General features: G+C 38.6%; 1 protein-coding gene across 7 annotated transcripts in view; it reads left to right on the top strand.

The window, feature by feature from the left end:
• The window catches only part of TENM3 (teneurin transmembrane protein 3), a 991,614-nt gene that overhangs the window by 870,436 nt on the left and 93,306 nt on the right, over positions 1–27,872 (top strand). For all 7 annotated transcript variants that reach the window (XM_070460107.1, XM_070460106.1, XM_070460105.1 and 4 more), the window contains 3 exons: positions 82–276; positions 1,338–1,538; positions 6,467–6,652. In XM_070460107.1, the coding sequence (XP_070316208.1) occupies positions 82–276; positions 1,338–1,538; positions 6,467–6,652 (582 nt within the window). The remainder of the gene's footprint in view (positions 1–81; positions 277–1,337; positions 1,539–6,466; positions 6,653–27,872) is intronic.

Raw genomic sequence — 27,872 nt, 5'->3', positions numbered from 1 at the left:
GTTCTGGCGACCTGCTGCTGCTGGGAGCGAATCTTGGGGGAAGCGTGGCTGGTAATTCCCCTGTCGTGTTTTATTTCACAGCAGCCTGTCCGGTGCTGTGTAGCGGCAACGGTCAGTACTCCAAGGGCCGCTGCCTCTGTTTCAGCGGCTGGAAGGGCACAGAGTGCGATGTACCCACGACGCAGTGTATCGACCCGCAGTGCGGCGGTCGTGGGATTTGTATCATGGGCTCTTGCGCTTGCAACTCCGGATACAAAGGAGAAAACTGCGAAGAAGGTAAGCACGTCCATATCTGCGGAAGTCTATTCTTAGATATTCATAAAGAAAAAAACAGGTGATATGTGTAACCTTTAGTTTGGCGATGAATCTTTATATGCCTCCTTCTGAAGGTAATTTTGATTTCCATATTCATGGAGGTGTTGCTTCATGAACATTTTACCTAATAAAAAGAAAAACATACCAAGGAGTCCCTTTGCTCTTTCTCAATTGTGTGAGTAATTTTTTTTTTTCACTCTGGAAAAATAAGCAAAAACTTGTGTCTTGGACCCAACAGTGGACTGTTTATTTTTTGCCATTTTTCACCTTGATGCCAGTCTCTAAATCTGGTAGCATTTGGTATCTCTAGAAAAATGAATATTGAGTATAATAGACTGATGGAAAAAGATACATCATGGGTTTGCTCCATAACTATATATAATGATGATAGTTGAGATACTATACCGTAAAATGCCATTTGAGCTAGTTTTTTCAAAAAGCAGAAAAGCACTATTTCCATTCTTCAATCAAATTGATTTTATTGATCTGCACACACAAAGTAATGCAATTAAGTCTCTGGAATTAAATTTTCAGGCCATTGACCCTACAAGTGTAAAGTTTTATTGAGTCAAATTGCTAAATTAAATCTTGTCATCTAAAGCACATTAACGTGAATTAAGAAGGATAGAGGGTGTGTGACTCATTTATTTCTCAAACATGTGAGGGTCCCACACAGCTGTCAGTATTCAGTGGTTATGGATAGGCCAGCTGATTCAGATTTTGTTATAGCGAAGCCAATACTTATTATTCTCTGATTGGGCAGAATGGAAAGTGGTCATCTCAAGAGCAGAAGTGAGAATTACGAATCCTTGTAAGAGTCTCCATTACCTAAATGGCATGTCTCTTAATGCTTTACTGCATAAATTCTCTGCATTTTCAGAAACAAGTTCTTGCAAATGGTAGGTAAAAATATCTGAGTTGCCAAAATGTTCAGGTCAATTGGAATTTAATTCTTTGTTCTGTGTGTACTGTGTATATCTTCTAGATTTAATGGTAAGTTGGTTCTCTTTTCTTTCCACTAGCTGACTGTCTAGACCCTGGATGTTCTAATCACGGTGTGTGTATCCATGGGGAATGTCACTGCAATCCTGGATGGGGTGGTAACAACTGTGAAATACTCAAGACCATGTGTCCTGACCAGTGCTCTGGCCATGGGACGTATCTTCAGGAAAGCGGCTCCTGTACCTGTGACCCTAATTGGACTGGCCCAGACTGCTCCAACGGTGAGGATCATACATTTGAGTACTTAGTATTGTTTAGCTAAAGTTTACCATGGGCTTCCCAGGTGACGCAGTGTTAGAGAATCCGCCTGCTGATGAGGGGACCCAAGAGACAAGAGTTCGACCCTTAGTTGGGAAGATCCCCTGGAGGAGGAAATGGCAACCCACTCCAGTATGCTTGCCTGAAAATTCCCAGGAACAGAGGAGCCTGCTGGGCTACAGTCCGTGGAGTTGCAAAGAGACAGACAGGACTGAGCACACATGCACACAAAGGTTACGGTAGTTTATTAAGCTGGCTGAAAAGTTCATTTGGATTTTTCCATAGTGTCTTAACAGAAAAACCCGAAGGAACTTTTTGATCAATCCAATAATTTTTAAAACACTTTTATTACACTTAATATAGATTTTATTAAAGTGACCATTTATAGAAAGAAATGTTAAAAGTAATGAAATTTGTTCTCTTTTAATATGGAAAGAAACAGCCTTCATCATTTGTCATTAAAATTTCTCCTTTAGTATTAAAAATTTTTTTCTCCTTTAGTCTTATTGTAAAGAAAAAATATTTCAGTTCAATAAAGCTCTCTTTCTGCTTAACTCTGAAGGCCTATGTACAACTTGGAGATTAGCGCACATTATCTCATAAACAGAGAAACCGCAATTAAAAAATTATGTGACAACAGAAGAATTTTAATATGATCACAATAAAGAGTATACACATAGATATTATGGTGTATGTAATAGTTCAACACTGAGTTTTTAATTGTCATTGTATGATGATAATAGAAATGGCAAGTAGTAGTTTTATTCAGTCATGTTTTTACGCACCAACTCTTGAGTATGGCTTTATGACAGGCCCCAAAGGGATAAAAGAGGAATCGATCGTTCCTGCCCTCTAGAATAGTGGCTTTCAAGGTTTTGACCATGACCTAAATGACCTGTGGTCTTAAATATATTTTTACATTGTGAGCTCATATTTTGTGTGCATTTACTCATATCACTGAAATGAAAGCTTTACAAAGTGGTGTACAGTGATACTTTCTCTCAAGTCTGTTCTACTTTTTTATTGCTGTTTGCAACCCATGAATGAGTTCTGTGACCATTCGCTAGTCACACAGTATGGAAAGATGCTATTCTAATCTGTGTGCTCAATTCGTCAGTCGTGGCTGACTCTCTGCAACCGCGTGGACCATAGCCCACCAAGCTTCTCCGTCCAGGGAATTTTCCAGGCAAGAATACTGGAATGGAGATTATAGTTTCATTGGGGAGATAAGATAAACACACATGAAATCCTTAGAAACCAATACGCTCCAGTTTAATATTCTATTGAGTGTTACATGGACTAATGCACTAAATTAAGTCAATATTTAGATCCTGCCTTGATGCATGTTGAAAGTTTACAAGATTTTTAATATTTCTTTCCTTTTTTTCAAGATTGCAGTTAGTGTGGAGGGTGAAAGAATATTTTTTAACTAGGGGAATAGTATTAGAAAGTACTTAAGAGCATGAGCTCTGAACTCACCCTTTCCTGGCCTTTTTGAGGAATTTGGGTAATATGTCTGCTACCCTAGGAGTCAATGTTGGCATAAAAGATTAACCGACCACTCTTCACCTGTTACGAATTGAATCTCAGAAGCCCAAACTAGAGAAAGTCTTATATAGGTTAACTTGTGGTATTGATGGAAAACTAATGTTGAACCCGTAAGTAGATATCCTAGTTAAAGAAGCAACTTAGGAGTTTTCTTTCTTGCTCTTTCTTTCTTTCTCCTTATTTTTCTTCCCCTGTCCCTTCTCCTCTCCTTTCCTTCCTTCAATCTTTCTTCCTTCCGTCCTTATCCTCTCCTTCCCTCATCTTGTGGGCCATACAGTGTGAAGGTAGACGGTGTCTATAATATGTCCATCACTGCTTCATAGACACACGAGTTAATTCAGAGAGCTTGGTGAACCAGAGACTTTGGTTAGAAGATTCATGACTGTCAGAGCAGGCAAGGTGTGTAGGATAAATAAGATTGAAAAAACCTAAATTGGGGGCTGAATTACAGAGGACCTTGAATGTCTCAGTAATGAGTTTTAAAAAATCATCACCAGCCAAGGTTTATCAAGCATGGATGCATGGCATTATTTTCAATAACACATTAGCTCATTTTGTCCTCCACTTAAAAAATATATAATTGCAAGAACAATATAGGCATTTAGCTCTTTCTTTGGGGTTTTTATTTACATTTTCAGCCTCTATACTAAAAATGTAAAAATCCAATTAAAGTTTATAGATACAGTTGCTTGTACAAAGCTACTTGATTCAGGCCTCTCTGCCTCCATTAGTGAAATAGGCATAATAATAGTAGTTATAAAATAATACCTGTTTGAAATATTGTCATTTTGTTTCACCCAGTTTTCCAAGTCTGAAAGAAACAAAACAATTGCCCCTTTTTTGTTTCATGTAAAGTTATTTAATACATTACCAGGATTATTTTATAAAGGATGGTTTGTAATTGACATTAAATAGCTCAAAAAGTAATTTGATCTTCATAAAATGGTAAAAATGGTATTGTTATGAATAGCCAAAAAAAGGATATCAATGTTAGTTAAAAAATTAAACTGGCTGCCAAAATTACATGTCATTATTTTACATATTTAGACTGATTTTTTTCATACTGCTGTTACTGTTTTGCTAGCTGAAAATCTAATTTTACTTGTATATCTGACTGTTTAGACATAATGAGTGAAGGTCTTCATCCTATTCATCTTTAAATCCTTAATGCAAAATGCACACTTATTAAATTCTCAGTATAGAGAGTTGAATAATAAGCACAGTATACTTCTTTGGGAGAAAGTAGTTAAGCACAGAGCAAAACTTTTTATTAAACTTTACTATTAGCTGCCGAAAGACAGAAAACTCACTTAGAATTGTTAGCAAAGATCTCAAGTACACATAGGGCTATCCTGTGGAAACATCTGAATTCATATGTCTCCAATTAGTCTGCATATTGCACAGATCTCATTGAAAGTTTAGGAAGACACCTTTGTTAATCTACATTCCTGACTTAAAAGCCAGTAGCATTTAGAATTTCTAACCTATTGAATTCTAAAGCAGAGCACTACCAGCTGCCTCTATTGTTGTTGTGGAAATGACCTTCAGAGATCTAAATTCAATAAGAGAGTAGGTTTTACACTTGAAGAAACATTTGGTTAAGCTGCTAAAAGAGAAGAAAGGAATTATTTCCATCAGAAAGTTTATAGATTTGAAAGCAACAGAGCTCTCCTCTCTCTTCAGCAGCAGTTTGTCCATTAATTAGCCCTTCAATTCCACTTCAATTAAATTAACTCTAATTAATAAGTTCATTACAAAGATTGACGCACCTTGCTCAAAGCAAGTGTGCTAAACGCTGATAAACACCTTCACCCTAATGAAAAATTGATTAGATTGAATAAAAAAGGGAACCTCAGAAAGAAACTCTTCTGAAGCTCCTCTGAAGCTCAGGTGACGTTCTGTTCCTCTGAAGTTAATCAAAACATCTTGGCTCCTTTAATCAAAAATTTAATTCAAAGGAGTTAGAAAATGTGGCGTGAAAAACCACGTACCATTCTCCTCCAGCTCATAGCCCTGACTGTTGTTTATAAGAAATGCTCACCACTGTCACAGAGCCTGGATCAAGTTTTTAAAAATTCTGCAGCCCTGTGAAGTCCACTGTCTGAGAAATATTATTTGGCCAATGACTGGGGAACTGTGGGATCATGCAGGTGACTACCTAAACAGGGACTGGCTATTTTTTATTTTAAAATTCAGCTAGTCCATTTCCTGTTTGTTAGAAATGATCTCAAGTTTTTATTGTTCATTATGTTTATTGTTGAAAGAAAACCAAAACTAAACAATAGCCTTCCAATCTTAAGAAAAAAAATAGTTCATTTTATTTAACTTTATATGTAAAAAGCAAAAAATAAAATACCCTCAGAGTTCTGTCTGTCTCTCTTTCTCTCTTAACTGGATCTCATTAAAAAAAAAAAAAAAAAAAAAAACTTTTAAGAAAAACTTTTTTAAGAAAAAACATGTCAGATGCCTGAATTCTGTCCTAATGACCTAACTTCTTGTTACCATTTTTAAAGTCCTTTGGTGACTCCTGCTCTTTTCAGTAATTCTAGTAATTGGAAAACCTTACTTTTCAAATGTTAGAGTTCATGGTTATATATATTGTTAAACTGGTTTTCTGTTACTGTTTTGCTCAGCAACTTCTGTCAGCAGTACAAATATACTGTCTAGGAAAAAAACAACAATTTGTTTTATTTAACCAGTGTGTTTGTGTGTCAGACCCAAGTTAATATGCATACTATAATAGATTCTTTTTTTTTTTTACTTTTTTAAATAACAGATTCTTTCTAATGAAAGTTTCTGAATATTTTGAAAATGTAAACCATAAGATTAAAAATAACTCCTTTTCAGTTTTTGCTACCCAGGTGAAACCCAGCTCCTGTTAAATACCTGACATACATAGACACAAAAATATTTCATAAATTTTATATCAATTTAATGTATATGTTCATGTGTTCCTGGCTGTCAAAAGCATACTCTGAGAAACATATAAGTGTGTGTGCACATATTTTCTTCTCTTTATGAATCATATGTTCTGTTTTGTTAGCAGTGTGTGTGTACACGCATATATAAATATGGAAAATTGTTTATAGCATAATTATCATGTGCATTTTATGCCCGATACGGCAGCATGTAAAACTAAAAAAAGTAAAACTACATTTATCGTTCTTAGCCGCCGATACTGAAATTTACTTAGTAGGTAAATACTTTTGTGCTTATGTTCAAGGATTTTGCTCTTCACTGTCACAGGTTAGCGCTGAAGACGAAGCACTGCTTATTAACTCCTCTTCTCACTCCCGTCTGTCTACTTTCCTCTCTTGACCTGCTTCCTCTGTTTTACATCTAGAAATCTGCTCCGTGGACTGTGGCTCACACGGTGTTTGCATGGGGGGGTCCTGTCGCTGTGAAGAAGGCTGGACGGGCCCAGCGTGCAATCAGAGAGCCTGCCACCCGCGCTGTGCCGAGCACGGGACCTGCAAGGATGGCAAGTGTGAATGCAGCCAGGGCTGGAACGGAGAACACTGCACCATCGGTAGGCCCGCCCCCGGGCCCGGCCCCGCCCCCGGCCCTGGCCCCACCCCCGGGCCCGGCCCCGCCCCCGGCTCCGCCCCCGGCCCCGAGTACCCTAACAGCTCTCGCAAGATGCTGTGTTTCACCTTGGAAACACTCTTCTAATTATTGATAATTTGTCCTCTTTCTTCCAAAGGAATCACTTCATTTTAAAATAAGGTCCTCATTTTCCAATTGCAATCCAGTTCTTTTTATTTTTCTAAATTTTTAAAATTCTTATCGGAATATAATTGCATTACAGTGTTGTGTGTTTCTGCTATACAGAGACGAGAATTTGTTAAAATCCAGTTCTTGTTAAAACCGCTGTATCAAGTATGAAGTATAAGGATATTTTTATTCATTGTTTTGGGGGATGGCCACCAAAATTGACTCATATAAGGAGGACTTCATTTCTTATAAACCAACTCTCATTGAATATTCCTTTTGTGTGTTACATATTGCCACCATGGGACAGCAGTATTTTTTACTTGAAAAAAAGATTCCCAGTATATGGCCTTTTCAACTCCTATAGATTCCAGAATCACACATCTTAGCACTTGTCCGTCTATTTGAGTCTCGAAAAAAGAAGTTTGAGTTCTTACGATTTTATTTTGTAGTACTGTGAGAAGGAAGAGTAAAATGCACAATTCTAGCTTTTCTTAGATTTATATGCTTAACACTTCTTAAAATATGATGAGATTCTGGCACATGTGTTGGTTAAATAAGACAATCAAATAGGTGTTTAAGATCAAAATGTTACTATGTAAGTGCTATTTAGCCTGGATACAAAAGTATCCAGAATACATACACTGGTGCTATATTTTCAGGGTGTTCAGTGCCTTTGCCTTTACTGTTTTAGTCACTGAAAGTAAAACATTTATTTAAAGAAAATGCAACAGAAGTTAAGTAATACATTTCTACCTCACTTCAGTGAAAGTGTACAATATTAATTATAAATGGCATGATCCTACAAAAAATTTGTAATTTGAGAAATGGTGTTTCTCTGAAGATCAGACCTTTATGGTAACTCTTATCTATGAACATGCTTACAGGGTCACCTGTTAAAGGTGAGCTACTGCCAACAACTGGGGAGCCCATAGTCTTCCTGGCTACAACATGCACGTACAGGCCACTTGCAGAGAGCTCACCCCTAACATCCTTCCCACATGAGGCTCTGCCTTCCTCTACTCTTTAAGGGAGGCTCCACAAGGAAGGGGCCGCCTGTTCTTTCATGTGAGCCCCACTTATGAGCTACAGCAAGGCAGAAAACAGTTGACAACCATGATCTGCATCTTTTCTGAGAGTGTTCAAGGGACAACGTAGTATCTCTGTGATCAGGCAGCTCCATGCCCCAGTTCTAGAATGGGTGCACGCTAGAAGCAGGGCAGGAAGAGTGTGCTTCTGATCATTGTAATTTTTGACCCTACCACCCCCATCATAAGTGAATTGAATCTAGCTAGAAGGAAAATGTTATATACTAGACTATTTGTATCCTGGGAGGTACAACCAACACATGTATATATAGCTTGAACTATGAGGAAGTGTACTGTAAAGTTATCCATGGGCAGTTTTAACTTGTCAACCAACAGCCGCCAAACAAATCATTCTCTGGGTATCCTTACTGACCTTGGTAATGTTACATGGTTAGTTTCCCACAGAGGACCTGTTCTTGAACAACTTTCCCGGTGTCTGGGAAGAAAGGGGATTTTTGTTAGTAGCAGGTCTTTTTATTATAATTTAACATGTCTTGCAGTGGTTAACAATTCCACTTTCTATTGTTTCATTTTATTTTGTTGCTTTTAAACTCCATATGAGTGACAGTGTAGAAGGAAAGGACCTGCTCCATTTAAAAATAAATCTTCGAAATGAACCTTTTAAAAGATGTAGAGAACCTTTAAATCATTGTTTTACTCTTTTATACTCTCAGAAGTAGTTATTCCAAATTTTTGCATACAAAGATCCAATTGCTTTTCCCTGTCTACTTCCTACCTTGTATATATGTCCAAAGTGAAGTCTCAGGGGTCCTTTAAAAGGAGGCCTTTGTGAGCCACTGATTAAACAGCCCAGGAAACTACAGTATGTTTTCTCATTCAGAAGAGTTACTGTTCTGTTCATTTCCTCTTGATTTCAACACTTAGGTGTCTGGCTGAAAAGAGCTTTCACTTTATGAAAGAAGACTCATAAATCAGCGAGATTTTTTTTCCTTTCTCCATATTATGTGCCATCTCATTGAATACAAACAGGGAGGTTAATTGAAAGAGAGATGGAGGAGAAATTAAACAGTTAGAAGCAAACAAAAGTTCCCGATAGAAAGCAAAGAATATTCTTCATTAGTCATCTTACTGTCTTCATAAACTCTTCATGCTTCCATAAAACCATAGGCATTTTGACAGTAAAATAGGTTCTGAATTTAGAGTATTCACAGAACACCCAACTACCTGAAGGGATTGATTGCATTCTGATATTTTTATTAGTGTGTTCACACTTTGCTGTCATTATGAATCATGTATTCAGCAAATTCATCCTCAGGTCTGTTGTCACAAGTCCTTCTCCTTTCTTGGGTTAGACTTTGAGTAGTGATGTATCCAGATTAAAAAAAAATGAAACAAAGGGAAATCTACTTTTAGAAACACTATCATTAGAATGAATATATCTCCCTTGCTCCCCTCAAAACCATTTAAGATCATTGGACCCTTTCATAAATAAAGAATTATATGACTGAATCACATCAAAGAAGCACCAGCAATGATTACTGGCACAGTTTACTACTAATAGCGCTGGTAGAGATGCTCAGCTAGCATAATGTCTTCCTTTGTAAGCAAACATTCCATAATTGGTCAAAAGATTATCATACTCATGTTTCTGCCTTTGTTTTTCATAAGATTGGAAAGATAACAATTTAGAGGATACAGAAATTAATTTTAAAATATTAAATATAACTACATGGTTTGTAAGTAATAGTTGACAGAATTAGAATATTATTATAACTATATGACAAAACTTAAACAGTTCTGTAGTGTGAGAATTGAGATGTATCAAAGTCAGATCTGTGAACCAGAAGATACTTGGCCTAACTCAGAAGGTTCACTATCTGTAATGTATCTAATTGGAACCAGAATCTGTAACCATGCAGAGGCAACTAGGTTTGGTTCTGTCTTTTCTTCTTGCTTAGGAAAGAGAGGCTAGTTACCCGATTGGCCTATGGCTGGAGTGAATGGGATGGAGACACGCACAAATACCTCGACAGCCTCTACTTGAATAGATGTTTGGAGACAGAATCCATACAAGTGTCACACTAGCTAACTATCTTGGCCAATGATACATCCTAAGTACCAAATTTTAAGTATTATTAACCTGTACTTTCCCCCAAGAAATATTCTTTTCAGCAATGGCTGGAAGAAATTTGCTCCTAGAGCCATCCATTTATATCTGAGAGCACTGGAGGCTGTAGATGAGGCTGTGACCTGAAGGGTGGGGAGGAGGGAGATTGAATGATGCAACTGATAGTTATCAGAGGGTTGTTATGAAGGTGAGGAAGGCTCAGATCTCTGTCTGTTCATGGCAAATCCCCTACTGGACGCTGATTTCCCCACAGACACAAATGGAGCAAATGGGCTTAAATTGCTTAAAAAGTGATTAGACTTAATGAAGGTTGGAAACTTATTTAAATCCTGGAACAAGATTCTAAGCAAATTTCTGAATCTCCACTCCAATAAGCATTAACAGTATCGTAATTATTTAGGTGTGAAACTTTGGACATTTTGGTTTTCATCTTTGTTAGATAGAGGAGTGTTTTTAGGAGAGAAGAGTTTTTTAATTTCTTTGTAGTCTATTGAACAGTATCCCATTCTGATGGACCCCTTGGGGGCTCTTGATATTCAAAAATGTATTGATAATTTCTGCTTAATTTGAAAAATTGCTAGTTTTAAGCACAGAGTTCCCTTTTTATTCTCAATTTCATTTAACTTCCATTTTCATTTTTCTTGTGGCATTTGTGTGCCTCAGTTACATTTCATTTGTTAATTTATGCATTTTTGTCATTAAGCAATTATTGATCAACTCATCTGTGATAATTGAATACTATTTCTTAATGAAAGTCAGTGCAACATAATAAGAAAAGGCATGGGCTTTGAAATTTTAAAAAAGATGTTTCCCAACCAATCCTGTGATTTATTCACTGACTTAACTGTTCTTAGCGTCCATTGGTTTTTTTGTTTTTTTTTTTTTTGCAAATGTGAAGTGGCTCTAATGGTCCTATTATATGAGATTTTGAAGCAGAGTGTCTGATGTTTTAGAGCTTTTGGAATTTGAATCTTTGCTATGTCGTTTGCTTGCTCTGTGACTTTGGGCAACTCATTTAACTTCTCTGCGTATGTTTTCACCATAAATTTTATTTATCTCATAGGGTCGTTGGATCATATGAAATACCAGAATGTAAATCACTTATTAAAGTGCCTAGCAATGTTTACCAAATTAGAGTTTTTTATTTCATTGTTCAGTATAAATGAGTCAAAGCATAACACAGACAACATTTTGAGTGCTAAAATTGTTTTAAAAAGATAAAACAAATGGCTGTCCAGCAAATTTGCTCTAACGAGTTAATATAATTTCCAGTTCATTGTTATAAAGTGTGACCTAGTCTCAAACTGGATATGGCTTAAGAAGAAGTTAATATGTTTGGGATGGGAGTTAGGGAGGTGTCGCTTTTTAAAATCACAGTGATGAAAGACAGGTAGAGTCTGATGTGATATTTTTCTTCTAGTTATGTCTCAAACATGGAGCTGTTTATTGAGCTGCATTGATTTTCATGTACTTTCAGGCAATTCAAATGGAAATTTGGCCTAGGGGAAATCCTAATTCCTTTAAACTACAAAAGCCTGGCTATTCGTTTTTATTCTAATTCTTTAGCACTTTGGGAAACAAGATCTTTAATGATCACAAAGACATGCTTCATTTGTTCAGACAAAACTTAGTTGCAGAGTACTCAGCACACCTCTCATGAATACCACAGTGCTCTGTGCTTAGGGGTGCTGGAGATTAGAAATTGAAAATGAAATACACACAGCTGGGGACTTATCTATTAAACAGTCTGGGGGTAAAAGAAAGAGTGGAACTGTACCATGTATGGGCATGGCTTAGGCTTGTTATTCTAATTCTCATCTCAGGATAACGGTGAAAGAATAGTGTTTTAGTTGTTAAATTAACGCATTTAGGTGACAAATTTGAAAACAAAATGACCTCGCTGATATACACTTCACTGAGATGACAAGATCAATATTCTCTGTGGCTTTTGTGAACTCTCCCAAATTGAGAATCACATTCATAATGGCATGAAATAGGGAAATTCTAAAACTATCTTTTTATTTTTTAAACTCTATGATTTCTCCCTTAACAAGTGGTTATAAGGACCACATTATACCAGCAAGTGATTGCTCTGAGACCAGGCTTCATGTCTATCAGCATCATGTTAAGAAAGGGGTCTCTGATGGGGCCACTGACATACTTGCTGTGAAGCTGGTGAAGCTCAAGCATCAGGCCCCTCACTTGCATCGGCCCCTCCTCGGATCTTACAAGGGGACCGTGGATGTACATGGTCACATGTTGCAGATCAGTTAGGACTTCGGTCTCTTTCCACTCCCAACTTCTCCATCACACTTTTCCATTGCACTCAAGTGGCTATGGGCACTTTGAGGATTCAGCTAAGGAGAATTTGAGCCTAGTTTCCATTTAATTGGATATTCTTCTGAGACGTGATGTCATCGCCATCTGTGATTCTTAGTGCTAGCCATCGGGAATATTCCTCCCACCCACTGACTCGCCTAGGGACATCAGAATAACAGAATCAGAGGTTAAAGGAAGAAACAAATTTGTCCTGTGGAGCCCCGAACTACAGGAAAATAGGTTGTTGTTGTTGTTGTTGTTTAGTTGCTCAGTTGTATCTGACTCTTTGCAACCCCATGGAATGTAGACCGCCAGGCTTCTCTGTCATGGGATTTCCCAGACAAAGGATACTGGGGTGGATAGCCATTTCCTTCTGCAGGGGATCTTCCTGACCCAAGGATTGAGGCCTAGTCTCCTGCATTGGAAGGAGGATTCTTTACCACTGACCCACCTGGGAAGCCCAGGAAAATAAATAGTGGAGCAGAAATAAGGTTTGAAATGTATGGAAACCAAAGCTCATCTATGGAAAATCTTTCCTGTCATCAGATATGTTACAAAACACCCAATCATAACAGAAGCTTTCTCTTGTCAGCAGCATGTTTGATGATGGAACTTACACAGTTATAGTTCAGTTCAGTTCAGTAGCTCAGTCGTGTCCGACTCTTTGCGACCCCATGAATCACAGCACGCCGGGCCTCCCTGTCTATCACCAACTCCCAGAGTTTACGCAAACTCATGTCCATCGAGTTGGTGATGCCATCCAACCATCTCATCCTCTGTCATCCCCTTCTCCTGCCCCCAATCCCTCCCAGCATCAGGGCTTTTTCCAATGAGTCAACTCTTGACATGAGGTGGCCAAAGTACTGGAGTTTCAGCTTCAGCATCAGTCCTTCCAATGAACACCCAGAACTGATCTCCTTTAGGATGGACTGGTTGGATCTCCTTACAGTCCAGGGGACTCTCAAGAGTCTTCTCCAACACCACAGTTGAAAAGCATCAATTTTTCAGAGCTCAGCTTTCTTTACAGTCCAACTCTCACATCCATACATGACTACTGGAAAAACCATCGCCTTGACCAGAGGGACCTTTGTTGGCAAAGTAATGTCTCTGCTTTTTAATATGCTATCTAGGTTGGTCATCACTTTCCTTCCACGGAGTAAGCGTCTTTTAATTTCATGGCTGCAGTCACCATCTGCAGTGATTTTGGAACCCAAAAAAATAAAGTCTGACACTGTTTCCACTGTCTCCCCATCTATTTCCCATGAAGTGATGGGACCAGATGCCATGATCTTAGTTTTCTGAATGTTGAGCTTTAAGCCAACTTTTTCACTCTCCTCTTTCACTTTCATCGTTCACCTTCAGTTTCTGCCATGGTGCCAAGGGTGGTGTCGTCTACATATCTGAGGTTATTGATATTTCTCCTGGCAATCTTGATTCCAGCTTGTGCTTCTTCCAGCCCAGCGTTTCTCATGATGTACTCTGCATATAAGTTAAATAAGCAGAATGACAATATACAGCCTTGACATACTCCTTTTCCTATTTGGAACCAGTCTGTTGTTCCGTGTCCAGTCCTAACTGTTGCTTCCTGACCTGCATACAGGTTTCTCAAGAGGCACGTCAGGTGGTCTGGTAATCCCATCTCTTTCAGAATTTTCCACAGTTTATTGTGATCCACACAGTTAAAGGCTTTGGCATAGTCATTAAAGCAGAAATAGATGTTTTTCTGGAACTCTCTTGCTTTTTCAATGATCCAGAGGATGTTGACAATTTGATCTCTGGTTCCTCTGCGTTTTCTAAAACCAGCTTGAACATGTGGAAGTTCACAGTTCACATATTGTTGAAGCCTGACTTGGAGAATTTTGAGCAGTACTTTACTACATGTGAGATGAGTACAATTCTGCGGTAGCTTGGGCATTCTTTGGGATTGCCTTTCTTAGGGATTGGGATGAAAACTGACCTTTTCCAGTTCTGTGGCCACTGCTGAGTTTTCCAAATTTGCTGGCATATCGAGTGTAGTACTTTCACAGCATCATCTTTCAGGATTTGAAATAGCTCAACTGGAATTCCATCACATCTACTAGCTTTGTTCATAGTGATGCTTTCTAAGGCCCACTTGACTTCACCTTCCAGGATGTCTGGCTCTAGGTGAGTAATCACACCATTGTGATTATCTGGGTCATGAAGATCTTTTTTGTACAGTTCTTCTGTGTATTCTTGCCATGTCTTCTTGATATCTTCTGCTTCTGTTAGGTCCATACCGTTTCTGTCCTTTATGAAAGCCATCTTTGCGTGAAATATTCCCTTGATATCTCTAATTTTCTTGAAGAGATCTCTAGTCTTTCCCATTCTGTTGTTTTCCTCTATTTCTTTGCACTGATCGCTGAGGAAGGCTTTCTTATCTCTCCTGGCTATTCTTTGGAACTCTGCATTCAAATGGGAATATCTTTCCTTTTCTCCTTTGCTTTTTGCTTCTCTTCTTTTCACATCTATTTGTAAGGCCTCCTCAGACAACCATTTTGCCTTTTTGCGTTTCTTTTCCATGGGGATGTCCTTGATCCCTGTCTCCTGTACAGTGTCACAAACCTCCATGAAGCAGGCCAAAGGCTAATAGAGTTTTGCCAAGAGAACTCACTGGTCATAGCAAACACCATCTTCCAACAACACAGGAGAAGACTCTACACATGGACATCACCAGGTGGTCAACACTGAAATCCGATTGATTATATTCTTTGCAGCCAAAGACGGAGAAGCTCTATACAGTCAGCAAAAACAAGACCGGGAGCTGACTGTGGCTCAGATCATGAACTCCTTATTGCCAAATTCAGACTTAAACTGAAGAAAGTAGGGAAAACCGCTAGACCATTCAGGTATGACCTAAATCAAATCCGTTATGACTATACAGTGGAAGTGAGAAATAGATTTAAGGGACTAGATCTGATAGCCTGATGAACTACACAGTTATAACCTTGCCCTGATTTTCACTTTCACTGATTGTTTTTTGGTTTTTTGTTTTGTTTTGTTTTGTTTTGGCTGTGCAGCATTCCTGGTCTTAGTTCCCAACCCGTGCCTCCTGCAGTGGAAGCATGATATTCCAACCACTGGACTGCCGAGAGAGTCCCTGATGATTGTTTCTTTGTTGAGGAATTGGTCAGGATGCTTGTGTTTCTAAAGCATGAACCTATAGCATGCTGGCTCCAAGAACGACCTCTCCCCTGCAGTTTGCAGCACACTGATGGTGTGGACAGAGATGCTTGATGATCTGTCATGTAGGGTGGAGGTAGACCATCAGGATGTACCAGGTGCAGAGTTGAGGGGAGGAGATTCCCCTTGGTTGGCAGTAAAAATCCAGACAGGCTAAAAAGTGTCCCATGGAATGTGCAGAAAAGGAGACCTTAAGTTTCTTCTTGCCCTGAAGTCTCAGTGACTCTTAAGTAATTTCATGTGACCGAGAGCCTGGCAATTCCTAAGAGAACCCTGGAAAGCCTCCTTCACAACTCACTGAGAATCACCCATATCCTGAAAACCAGGCTGGTTTTTTAGATGTCTGTTTCTTCCTTTGAGATAACACATCCACTGGGGGCCTCTGGATATTATTTTCTTTCTCTGAGTCTGATTTATTCAGTTAACAGTTTTATATACAGTGCTTGATCCTCTGTAATCCCCTCAGAATTGGTATTTTTTTTTAATGAGGTCGCTTAATCTCCTCTCTTCTGAAAAATGCAAAACTAGTTTCTCTGACCTTTCTGAATAATGGAGGCCCCATTTTGCTAGGTTGTCAGCCCCCCGTCTACATGGTTTCAGTATTTTTAAACCATCACAGAGGTCGTGTTTGTTTCACTAGTCAGTGTCACCGTATTGCATTTATTTTCATTTTTTATGAAGAAGTGCTTGGATAATCAGAGAAGTTGTTAAAGATAATGGTCGCTTGCTATCCATTTTGAAGTTTGATTTCAACTCTTCTTTAAGTGCTTTTTCTCTTCACTGTGTAACTTATTCTTTTCTATCACTCTGTTTTTCTTTGTTTGTACCAATTTCAGGCTCACACGATGTGAATGAAGCCAGGGTTCCATTTAATTGAAGCCAGCATTGCTAGCAATGGCAGATCTGCACTTAAAGCTAAATTAGTCATCTCACTCAGTGTTCAGTAGCCTTTGAGGAAGAGAGGAATTAACAACAAAAAAGAAGTTCACTGTCTAAAATTTGAAACTTTAGTTAAGTCTGTGCTTCCATCATGTGTGTGAGCATGCATGCTCAGTCATGTCCAGCTCCTTGCAACCCAATGGACTGTAGCCCACCAGGCTTCTCTGTCCATGGTATTCTCTAGGCAGGAATACTAGAGAGGATTGCCAAGCCCTCCTCCAGGGAATCTTCCCAACCCATGGATCAAACCCACAACTCCTGCACTGCAGGCAGATTCTTTACCCACTGAACCACCTGGGAAGCCCTGTGCTGCCATCATATATAAGGCATAAGGTGGTACGTCTAGATTTTTTAATCACTCTGAATCTCTAATAACTTTGCTGATCTGTATCTTCTAAAGCTTCAGAGTGGTTTTTAGTGCTGACTCTTCTTTCTGGGAACTGACTTGCAACCTTGACTTTGAGCATCCTTAACATGTTAACCTCAACTCCTTAATTTGTTAACTCCCTTAACTTGTCAACCTGCCTGCACAAGTAATATCGGGTCTCAAGACCATCAGGAGAATTACTGCCTCAAATCAGACAAATGCTGGGGAAAGTCTGGGTTAGAATCGTCACACAACTTTGCTCCTGATTTGCTGGGTGATCATCAGTAAAATCCACAGTCCCCAGAGCCATCATGATAAATGTTCATTCATTGTTGTGACGATTTATTTCCCCCAGCTTCAGTTTATTTACCCCTAAGACTATGAGTAAATGTACCTAACCACCCTTTGCTATGTTGTTCAGTCACTCAGTTGTGTTGGAGTCTTTGTGATCCCATGGACTGCAGCATGCCAGGCTTTCCTGTCCTTCACTATCTCCCAGAGTTTGCTCAAACTCATGTCCTTTGAGTCAGTGATGCCATCCAACCATCTCACCTATATCGTCCCCTTCTTCTCCTGTCTTCAGTCTTTCCCAGCACCAGGATCTTTTCCAGTGAGTCAGCTCTTCCATCAGTAGCTAAAGTAATACACCTTCAGCTTCAGCATCAGTCCATCCAGTGAATATTCAGGACTGATTTCCTTTAGGATTGACTGGGTTGATCTCCTTGCTGTCCAAGGGACTCTGAAGAGTCTTCTCCAAAACCACAGTTTGAAAGCATCAATTCTTCAGCACTCAGCTTTCTTTATGGTCCAACTCTCAAATCTGTGCATGACTACTGGAAAAACTGCAGCTTTGACTAGATGGACCTTTGTCGGCAAAGTAGTGTGTTTTTTAATACACTGTCTAGACTCATCAAAACTTTTCTTCCAAAGAGCAAGCATCTTTGAATTTTATGGCTGCAGTCACCATCTGCGGTGATTTTGGAACCCAAGAAAATAAAGTCTGTCACTGTTTCCATTTTTTCCCCACCTATTTGCCATGAAATGATGGGACTGATGCCATGATCTGAGTTTTTTTAATGTTGAGCTTTAAGCCAGCTTTTTCACTCTCCTCTTTCACTTTCGTCAAGAAGTTCTTTAGTCCCCCATCACTTTCTGCCATTGTGGTGGTGTCATCTGCATATCTGAGGTTATTAATATTTCTCCCGGCAATTTTATTTTATTTTATTTTATTTTTCTCTCCCGGCAATTTTAATTCCAGCTTGAGCTTCATCCAGCCCTGCATTTCTTATGATGTACTTGGCATATAAGTTAAATAAGCAGGGTGACAGTATATAGCTTTGTTGTACTCCTTTTCCAGTTTGGAACCAGTCCTTTGTTCCATGTCTGGTTCTAACTGTTACTTCTTGACCTGCATACAAGTTTCTCAGGAGGCAGGTAAGGTGGTCCCATCTCTTGAAGAATTTTCCACAGTTTGTTATGGTAACACACTCAAAGGCTTAACATAGTCAATGAAACAGAAGTAGATGTTTTTCTAGAATTCTTTGCTTTTTCTGTGATCTAAGAGATATTGGCAATTTAATCTCTGGTTCCTCTGCCTTTTCTAAATCCAGCTTGTACATCTGGAAGTTCTCGGTTTATGTACTGTTGAAGCCTAGATTGAAGGACTTTGAGCATTACTTTAGTAGCATGTGAAATGAGTACCGTTGTCCAGTAGTTTGAACATTCTTCGGCATTGCCCTTCTTTGGGATTGGAATAAAAACTGACCTTTTCCAGTCCTGTGGCCACTGCTGAGTTTTCCAGATTTGCTGGCATATTGAGTGTAGCACTTTCACAGCATCATGTTTTAGGATTTGAAATAGTGCATCTGGAATTCCATCACCTCCACTAGCTTTGTTCATAGTGATGCTTCCTGAGGCCCTTAACTCCACACCCTTCACACCCTTCGCATGAACCTCAGATATATGAGTTCCACTCTTCTCTGTCTGGAGTTTCCCAGGTGGCTCAGCTGTAAATGGTCCCCCTGCCAATGCAGGAGATGTGGGTTCTATCCCTGGGTGGAGAAGATCCCCTGGAGGAAGAAATGGCAACCCACTCCAGTATTCTTGCCTGGAGAATCCCATGGACAGAGGAGTCTGGCGGGCTACAGTCCATGGGGTCACAAAAGAGTGGGACTCAGCAACTGAGCGCACGCTCTCTGTCGGGTCCTTCCTGCTTATTTACCCTCAGAGGCGGCAGCCTGAAGCTGAGACTCTGTCCTCACACGGCCACAGTGCTCCTCATAAATCCCAGGGACAGTAGCATCGTTTTGGGAAATGTCGCATGTGTTTCTATACTTTAGGAAAGGGGCATTTTTAGGACTTCTAAAAGTCAGCTCTGAATGTAGGTAATTGTGGTTAAGTGTATCTGGATTTAACATAGATCTTTCCATTTAGATGATTTACATGTAGCCTATAAGGATGAGAGTTTTGAGTTCCTTAGAAGAAATATGCTTGACATTCTTTAGAGTCGACTGTATGATAAAGAATTCTGTCCTGTGGTGATTCTTTGTACACAAATTTTCCTCCAGTCTGTTTCCTGTGGTGTAGCTTGAGTCTCAAGAGCTGCTATAAATTAACCTTACTCCTACTCACCTTACTGTGAGGCCCCCTGGATTTAGAGGTAGTGTGTGTTTGGGGGAGGAAAAAAAAATGGAGGGTTAAATCCATTGTTCTTTTTCTCTAATAAGAGCAGTAGAAGAAAATAGTGATTATTTGTACTGTATTATGATCATTTAGATGTCATTGAAATATACCTGACAAACCTTGAAATATACCTTGACAAACCAATTCCTTCCTTTCTTCCTGTCTTTTGTTTATTCCCATATGAGCTTAGAGGTTTTCTAGCTAGTTTTTTTAAGTCTCTCAAAATAAATTATTGTGTAAGTGCTCTGTGTCTTGGGGAAACAATTTATAAATTATCATTTTTATTGCAAAGAAAATGTTTAATCTGTTCATTTGAATTAAAATGTTGTATGTTATAGTTTTAAAAGTTTATGAAGGGATAGGATATCAGGATAAAAACCACTTAAGTAGTACATTGAATGTATTTCATAATATTTTATTATGCCATTATGTTCCTTCACTAGTATACTAAAAGATCTTTTTTAGTTTGGAATACTATGTCAATTTGCATCTTTTAAAAATCATCTAATACCTTACTTTCCACTCCATGTAGTGTAGAGGAAGTCTGAAAGCACCGTTGACTGGATATACACTTTAACCAGAAATAAAGATGAAAGATGCTCCTTTAAATTCTTGGCAGGTTCATCAGAAGCTTTTATTGAGAAGTTTAGTTCCAAGGCATTTGGGAGTGAAACCAAGTGCAACATAATATGTTATCAGTTGATATTTTCATAGTATTAGTGAGGAAGAGAAAGATTACAATAGAGCCAGATTATGAATATGTCACCGTCTTTGGTAAACGGAAGACAGATAACCACAGACTACCAGTCAGCTAATGAAGTGTTCATGTAGATTTTAAGTAATTCTCGTTATCTACAAGGGGCCTGTTATCTTAATGGAGTAAACAAAAAATCAGAACTTTGCATTTAGTGTCATGTAAGGGTGGAAGCATTAAGCCCACAATTTTAAGGGACATGATTATCTCTTCCTGCAATGATACCTCAGTGTCCTTTGAATGGTGGAATTTCTCTCTGTCGTTTCTTGAATGTGACAAATTGAAAATAGCCTCTTTTCATCTTGAAACCATTCCTTTTCCACCTACCTGTTTCTCAAATACAAGTTCAGTTACGGTGTTAGTCGGTGCAAAAGCCGTGGCCTTTCTCCCTTTTCATATTTAACATATTATTTTCACAGATTACCGTGTGACTCGAGCCAATTTTTTTCTATTGCTCTTCTTCATGATGGGTTCATTGACCCTCTCTTCTTTGAGTACCCTTTAGTGGTGCTGGAAAACAGCTGCCTGAAATATGGCTATTATTTCTGGGGTTTAACAGACATGTGCCTTGGATAAATTAAGGAGCAGTCAGAGGAGGTCCATAAATATGAATACTTTGCCAGCTGCTTTTCCATTAAACGCTGTTGGTTGAATGAAATTAGTAAATAATTATGTTGGTGGGGAATCTGTTATATCCAAATGGAATATAATGTCTTCCTTTAACAACAGAGCTTAATTTTTTTTCTATACACCAAATTAGTTTTTAGGGTAATCTCCATTGCAAATGGGCCGATTTGCATTAAAACTATGCCTCCTTGTTCTGATTTGTCAACACCTCTTTTTTTAAAAAGTCTGTAACATTAAGCATGGGTGGGTAAGACCATCTGCTTCTGGAGCTTGCCTGTAGCTCCATGACTTAACACATGAGACAGGTTACAGCTGTTTAATTGTTATGATGCTGAATGGTTATCGTTCTATCCAAAATTAATATTTATATATGTATGCACAGAAAGCGTGCGGTTAAACATAAGTGATCTACTTGTGAATTAATGGCGTTAGGTATTCATTCATTAGTCCCCACATGAACAATGAAGTGTAAAATAATGCTTTTCACATATACTTCCACTCTTGGCTTTTAAGATGAGTCCCCAGTAGTGATTATTATGCATGCGAGAAACCCACTCCAAATACATTGGCATATGCAAGGGAAAAAAACCCACCATACATAAAAAAAAAAATAACCATCATAAAAAGCAAAGACAAAACTCCCCATGTGGTTACTGCGCATACCCTAACTCTTTCCTGCCGCCAAAAGCTTTATTCTCTGATCTGTGACCAGTGTAGGTACAAGCCACATAGTAAAAGTCTAGATGGACCGTTACGATTGGGTGTACCCCACATAACACCCATGGTAACTACCACAAACTATTGGGAACACTTTTCTCAGCCAAGTGACAGTGAATTTCCTCCTGTTTGTAGGAATGGTGATACACAAACTCCCATCATTCTGTTTGAAAAGTTAGCAATGTATGTTGTCAGGCCTGCTCAGTACATTCCATAATGAAGAACAGAATGAAAATTTTTCACCAAAATTGTAGTCTGGGGATTGTGATATGCATGTGAAATAGAGTATCTAGATGTCTTACTTCCCAAGTAGTTACTGTAAAAGTGACTTGCATTTCCTATTTTATGAGCAGATTGTATGAAGATTTATAGCTCTGTAGAAGATGTTAATGTATGTTGCTCAAGGAGAGTCACTAATAACGGAACACAAAATATATAAGGACAACTGGTGATGTGTTCTTTATCCCAAAAAGCTGATTTGGAATTTGATTAGGAACTGTGTATCTATGCTATCTGAGGGTTTATGTGAGACAATGAGAAAACTTGTTAATATAAAAGTAGAGTTATCTGCACTTTGGGATCTAGCCTGTTCAGATGGAGGATGGTCCCATTAAAGGGAGTATATCGTGAGGAGGTGGAACATGCGGCAGCCGATCCTATCCTGACATTATTGGGGCAGAGTGGACCTCCTGGTTTATGAAAACAGATCATTGGCAGTCCGGAGGTGCTTTGCTTAAAGTCAGGTTCCTTTCTTTCTGGTGTCTCTGAAAAGATACCAGTCACTTTGTAATTTTGTCCTTTTTATATTCTTTATTTAAATGATTGACTAATAGTACCTATTATGTATCAAGTGTTTACTATGTGCTAAGGCACAATGTAAGTTCTCAGTGTACATTATCGTATCTTATTAAGTAGAAGCTATTAAGATCTCCATTGACAGAACCCAGGCTCAGAGAGGTTCTAAAACTTTTCTGTGGATGTGCAGCTAGTAAATAATAGAACCAGGACGCAAATCCACACGAATCATTCCCAAGCCCATCCTCTTAAGCACTAGACTATGCCATCTCCTAAATTACTGTTTTACCTTGTATGTTTATAGTGGAATATGTGAAAATGAACTTTTTTCTGTGATAAAGATACATTATTATCTATGTGCCTATCACATAAGATTGCTTTGTCATAGAAACAGATGCAGTGATAACAATGTCAGTAATGTATTAATAGTAAACTGTCACTTTCTATTCAGAAAACTATCACTGGTAATAGGCTCCACAGCTTGCCAAAATAAAAATAACAATCCCAGCAACAAAAAACAGTTTAGGTAAAATCAGTTTATACTGTAGAGGATTTAAGAAAGTTGTAAACTATTTACTGGAAACTCAACAATCTTCCCTTTTTTTTTTAAAGTTTTAGTATTTTTAAGTCTTTATTGAATTTGTACAGTATTGCATCTGTTTTATGTTTTGGAGTCGCTCCCTGACGGGATCGAGCCCCCTTCACTGGAAGGCAAAGTCTTAACCAAAGGACCACCAGGGAACTCCCACTACACACTTCCTTTTAAAAGTTAAATTTATTTCCTGTTTATCAGTAGACTGAATACTATGTACAGACGTTGACCACTGAAAAACACTCAGAGAGAGTGAGTAGATGACTTATGTAACCAGTATCAGCTCATGAAAAGGGTCTCAGAGAAGTTTAATACCCAAAATAGAAATGCACACACTCTCACAGCTACAGATAAAGAAAAAATACCCTCTCTGTAAATCACATTTGAAAAGAGCCATTTATCCACAGTTTTCTCCAAATAAATTAGTTTATCTGCAGCAAATTAAACAGATTATCCAACTTTGTTTTTTTCCTGTTATAGTTTTAAAAATTGACAAGAGAAAGACCTAGTTATTTTATATACTCATTTACACTTTATTCTATAAATTCCTTAAATATTAAATTTTATAAGTAGTCAAAAGTAATAATGGTAGATAAGAAATGAAAACTCATTGATACTGACCAAATCAGTAGATGAGTTTCGTGGTTTTCCTGCCACAAGACTTGGGACTACCAGCAAGACATCACTTTGGTAATTACAGGAAGAGCTTCCCTAGTGGCTGAGATGGTAAAGGATCTACCTGCAATGCAGGAGACCCAAGTTTGATCCCTGGGTTGGTAAGATCCTCCGGAGAAGGAAATGGCAACCCACTCCAGTTTTCTTGCCTGGAGAAGTCCATGGACAGAGGAGTCTGGTGGGCTAGAGTCCATAGATTCACAAAGAGTCAGGCACGGAGTGACTGCTGCTGCCGCTTTTAAGTCACTTCAGTCGTGTCCGACTCTGTGCGACCCCATAGACGGCAGTCCACCAGGCTCCCCCATCCCTGAGATTCTCCAGGCAAGAACACTGGAGTGGGTTGCCATTTCCTTCTGCAATGCATGTAAGTGAAATGTGAAAGTGAAGTCGCTCAGTCGTGTCTGACTCCTTGCGACCCCATGGACTGCAGCCTACCAGGCTCCTCCGTCCATGCGATTTTCCAGGCAAGAGTACTGGAGTGGGGTGCCATTGCCTTCTAACACTTGGTAATTGCAATAACCAAGTTAATTGTGTCAGGATGTTAGAGATCCAAATATTCGTTTAGTGTACAATACATTTGTATTCTAATTTTCATATATTAACATGAAGAACTTTTCTGAATAGCTTAGTTTCCAAATCAAGGTACTAAAATATACCTGATTTTTTTAAATCTAGGAAATCATCAGGAAATGTGGGTTTGCTTCTGTCGTTCACTGAACTCAAACAAGGAGTACAGATCTGAAGGAGACATGTGTTACTCCATGTTTATGTATGTGGTCCCATAGATGAAATCATGCCATGTGTAAAGACTGCACCAGAAATCCCGTATCACACGCCAAACAACAGTCATCCCTTTTGTAGTCTGTGTGCGTGCCAACATCAGTGTTGCTCTCTGTCTTCTGCCTGCTTCTCTGTGACTTCTGTTACGTAGATGTCCTCTATAGTAAGACATGAAACTCTAAACTGAAGGAAGATACCAAATATTATTCTCCCAGTTGTCTGTACAAAATTCTGCAACTTGTCTTGACACTTTTTCAGCAGTGCTGACTTGAAAACCGGTTTATCTCAAAGCACCTTTTCCATAGAATCTAGATTTTTTTTTTTTTTCCTGGGCAGACTTAAATCAGGAAAAATATTATTTCACTTTCTTGGAATGTCTTGGCATAAATAGTGTTCCTAACTGAAGGATGGTATTTTGCTTAGGTCGATGCATGCAAGAAGCAATGTATTGTACAGGTAATTGTTTCACCAAATTTCCAATCTATAAAAAGAATGAAATATGCAAACTTTCAAAAACTATTTATTTAAAGCAGGTTTTCAGAAATATGCTGCCAGTTTTATAGGAGCAAAAGCTCTTTCAAGAACAAGTGCATATGTGTGTGTGTGCTCACATGTATGTGCTCACACACACACAAACTGTTTTTCTTTACTGGCACAACCTAGTTGTTAAAACTCACTTGCTAGTTGTTAAAATTCAAGTTAATCAATGCTCCTAAATAGAATAAAGTATTTGCAATGTTTTATCTCAGTCTTAGAATGAGAGTTCAGTGGCGAGGGAACACATGTTTTTAAGGAGCCTGAGTAAATTGTTTTGCAGTGTTTAAAATTATGTCAGTGTTGTAATTCTTTATGACAGGGTAATCAGTAATAAAACAGTGCAGTGGGTACCAATTAAGGAACATCAAATCAATGGGTATGCAGGTTGCACGCTGATTTAAACAGTTGCTGATTGGAATAAATGGATTTAATATGTACTTATTTGCAAACTGTAGCTTTTCTGGCATCCTACAGAAACTGGTATATGACTAATCTAAAAGAATGATACCTACATACAACTTTTAATGACATACTAATGTGAATTATTCTTTAAGACTGTATTTTTTAAGTATTACAAAACACACAATGCTGAATAAACATCTGTCCTTGACTCCAAGGCCTTTGCAGTAGTCACCATAGTCAAGGATATGTCTGTATTTTATTATGGATTCATCGATTGGATTACCCTCTTTCAGAGATGGGCCCCTAAGATTTTAGTGTTGTAATTAAGCTGAGAAATATTCCCAGCATTTAGATTCTGTGTTCTTTCCCTGTACCTGGGCTCTCCCCAGGAGTGAATTCAATAGCCCAGTGAAAATACTGTCCTATTTAGTATGCTCCAACCAGGCATATTGTTGACAGCAGAAACAGTGAATAGATCATAACTATACACATCAGCAACAAATACAAATATACACAAACTCTTTGTATTTTTCCCTTGTGAACTGCCTAATAGAGATATATGAGCAACTTGGTTTGCCTTTGTTTCTTCTGTGTTTTGAAGAATCAGTTTGATGGTGAGAGGAAAACAAAGTCAGAATCAATCTTATTCCAGGAAGACCTCCAGATATCCCAGTTCCCCCACGAACAGGCACATACACTCCTCTGACCTCTGTTTTAAAGGATCAGTCGTCTTTGCAGCTATCACTCAGCTGATTTTGTTTTTTTTAATAACAGGCATCCACTGAACTGCTTCTGTTCTTTAATTTTTCAAGCTCATTTGTTTTCATTTTCCCTGGTTTATCCCTCAGTTTTAATAACCTGCCAATCAGTTTCCCAAACTTGGGATTTTTTAGAACAGGTTATAACAGTTCTCATTATAAAGGTTTCTTAACTACGTAAAGTCCCCTCATGTATGAGACTATGTCCACAAATGAACATTTCAAGTTGTTTGGACTTTAGTCTTACTTCCCCATTTCTCCTTTTGATTGTTGATGTTGAATTGAGGATTTCCACATTTTTTTCATCTTATTTTTTCATTCAGGTGAGTTCACTGATAATCCAAAAACAGTTGTGCTTATTGTCTGCCTTACCCAGGTACACAGTTCTCCGTATGCCGAGTTGTATATAGAGATTCTTCGTTAAGTGTTACGAACTTGGACATTTTGGCCACTTGCTAGCATTTTGACCTGGAGGAAGTTATTTAATTTCCTGTGTCTCGGTTTCCTCATTTGAGAAATAGAGAAGATAATAAAGAGGTGGTGAAATTAAATGAGCCAATTCATGTTAAGTGCTTAGCATAGTTTTCAGCACATAGTAACAGTCAGTCAGGCTAGTGATTGTTAATAGCACTGTACATAATTAGGATGGATGGATTGGGCAAGGGGAGAGGAGCAGATGGAGAAGGAGAGGGGAAGGATGTTGAAAATGAGGTATTGTTCACATATGCTTCTTTCACAAAAGGTAGTCTTTGTATTATTCAGAGAATTTCTGCAAAAGCTGCAGACACATGTAGGACATAGTAGGAATACCATAATAAGTACATTTAATCATTTTACTCAGCAGATATTAAGAATCCCTTATGAGCAATGGGAGTACAGTGATTAGCATGGCCATAGAGTTTGCATTTCTAATGGGAAAGCTTTATAGAGTAAGTCACATATGTCTACGTATCATTAAAGGCTTGTGATTTCCTGGACTGTCATAACTGACATGAATTGATCTTGGCTAGCTCTGGATGTTTTCTCTTCTCCTTTTACATTTAGCCTGCTGTTATACTCCTAGACTTCATCCATGAGACATATTTGGGGGGAAATGAGAACAATCAGTTAGCTAGAGGAAATGGAGGGAGGAGGGCTACCCATGATTTTGCTTTTTTTAATATTTTTGTGAGAGGCCACACCATGCAGCATGTAAGATCTTAGTTCCCCAACCAAGGATCGAACCCAGGCTCCCTCATTGGAAGTACAGAGTCTTAACCACTGGACTACCAGGGAAGTCCACATAATTTTGACAGATAAGCAAATGAGGCAACAACATGTAGGTAGAATTTCTTAAAAGGTGCTCTTCTTCCTTACTCTCCATGTTGGGAATGCAAAATGGTACAAGTCTATGAGCAGGCTTCTTCCTAAGGGTCTGTGGAATCCATGTCCTTTGCTAAGTGGTACGGACAAGCACAAATCATTCTGTGTTCAACCCCACCCCACCTCCCCAAAAGTAAAGGAAGAAATGTGGTAAACAGGGACCTTGAAAAGAGAAAGCACTCTTTTTAAAAAGAAGCACCTCAAGGGGAGTATGTGAAGAGGATATAGTGCTAGTCATTTGGTTTGGTGATGCTGGAGGTTTATGAGCTAATCGTATAATAACAGTTCTTTTGCCGAGCCACACCTTTCTCCCACGTCTCATATTTCACTGAGCCCTTGCCAAGGAAAGCCATG

The sequence above is a fragment of the Odocoileus virginianus genome, chromosome 32 (assembly GCF_023699985.2).
Source record: "Odocoileus virginianus isolate 20LAN1187 ecotype Illinois chromosome 32, Ovbor_1.2, whole genome shotgun sequence".
In the NCBI taxonomy this organism is placed as follows: domain Eukaryota; kingdom Metazoa; phylum Chordata; class Mammalia; order Artiodactyla; family Cervidae; genus Odocoileus; species Odocoileus virginianus.
This window is presented reverse-complemented; position numbering and strand designations above follow the sequence as displayed.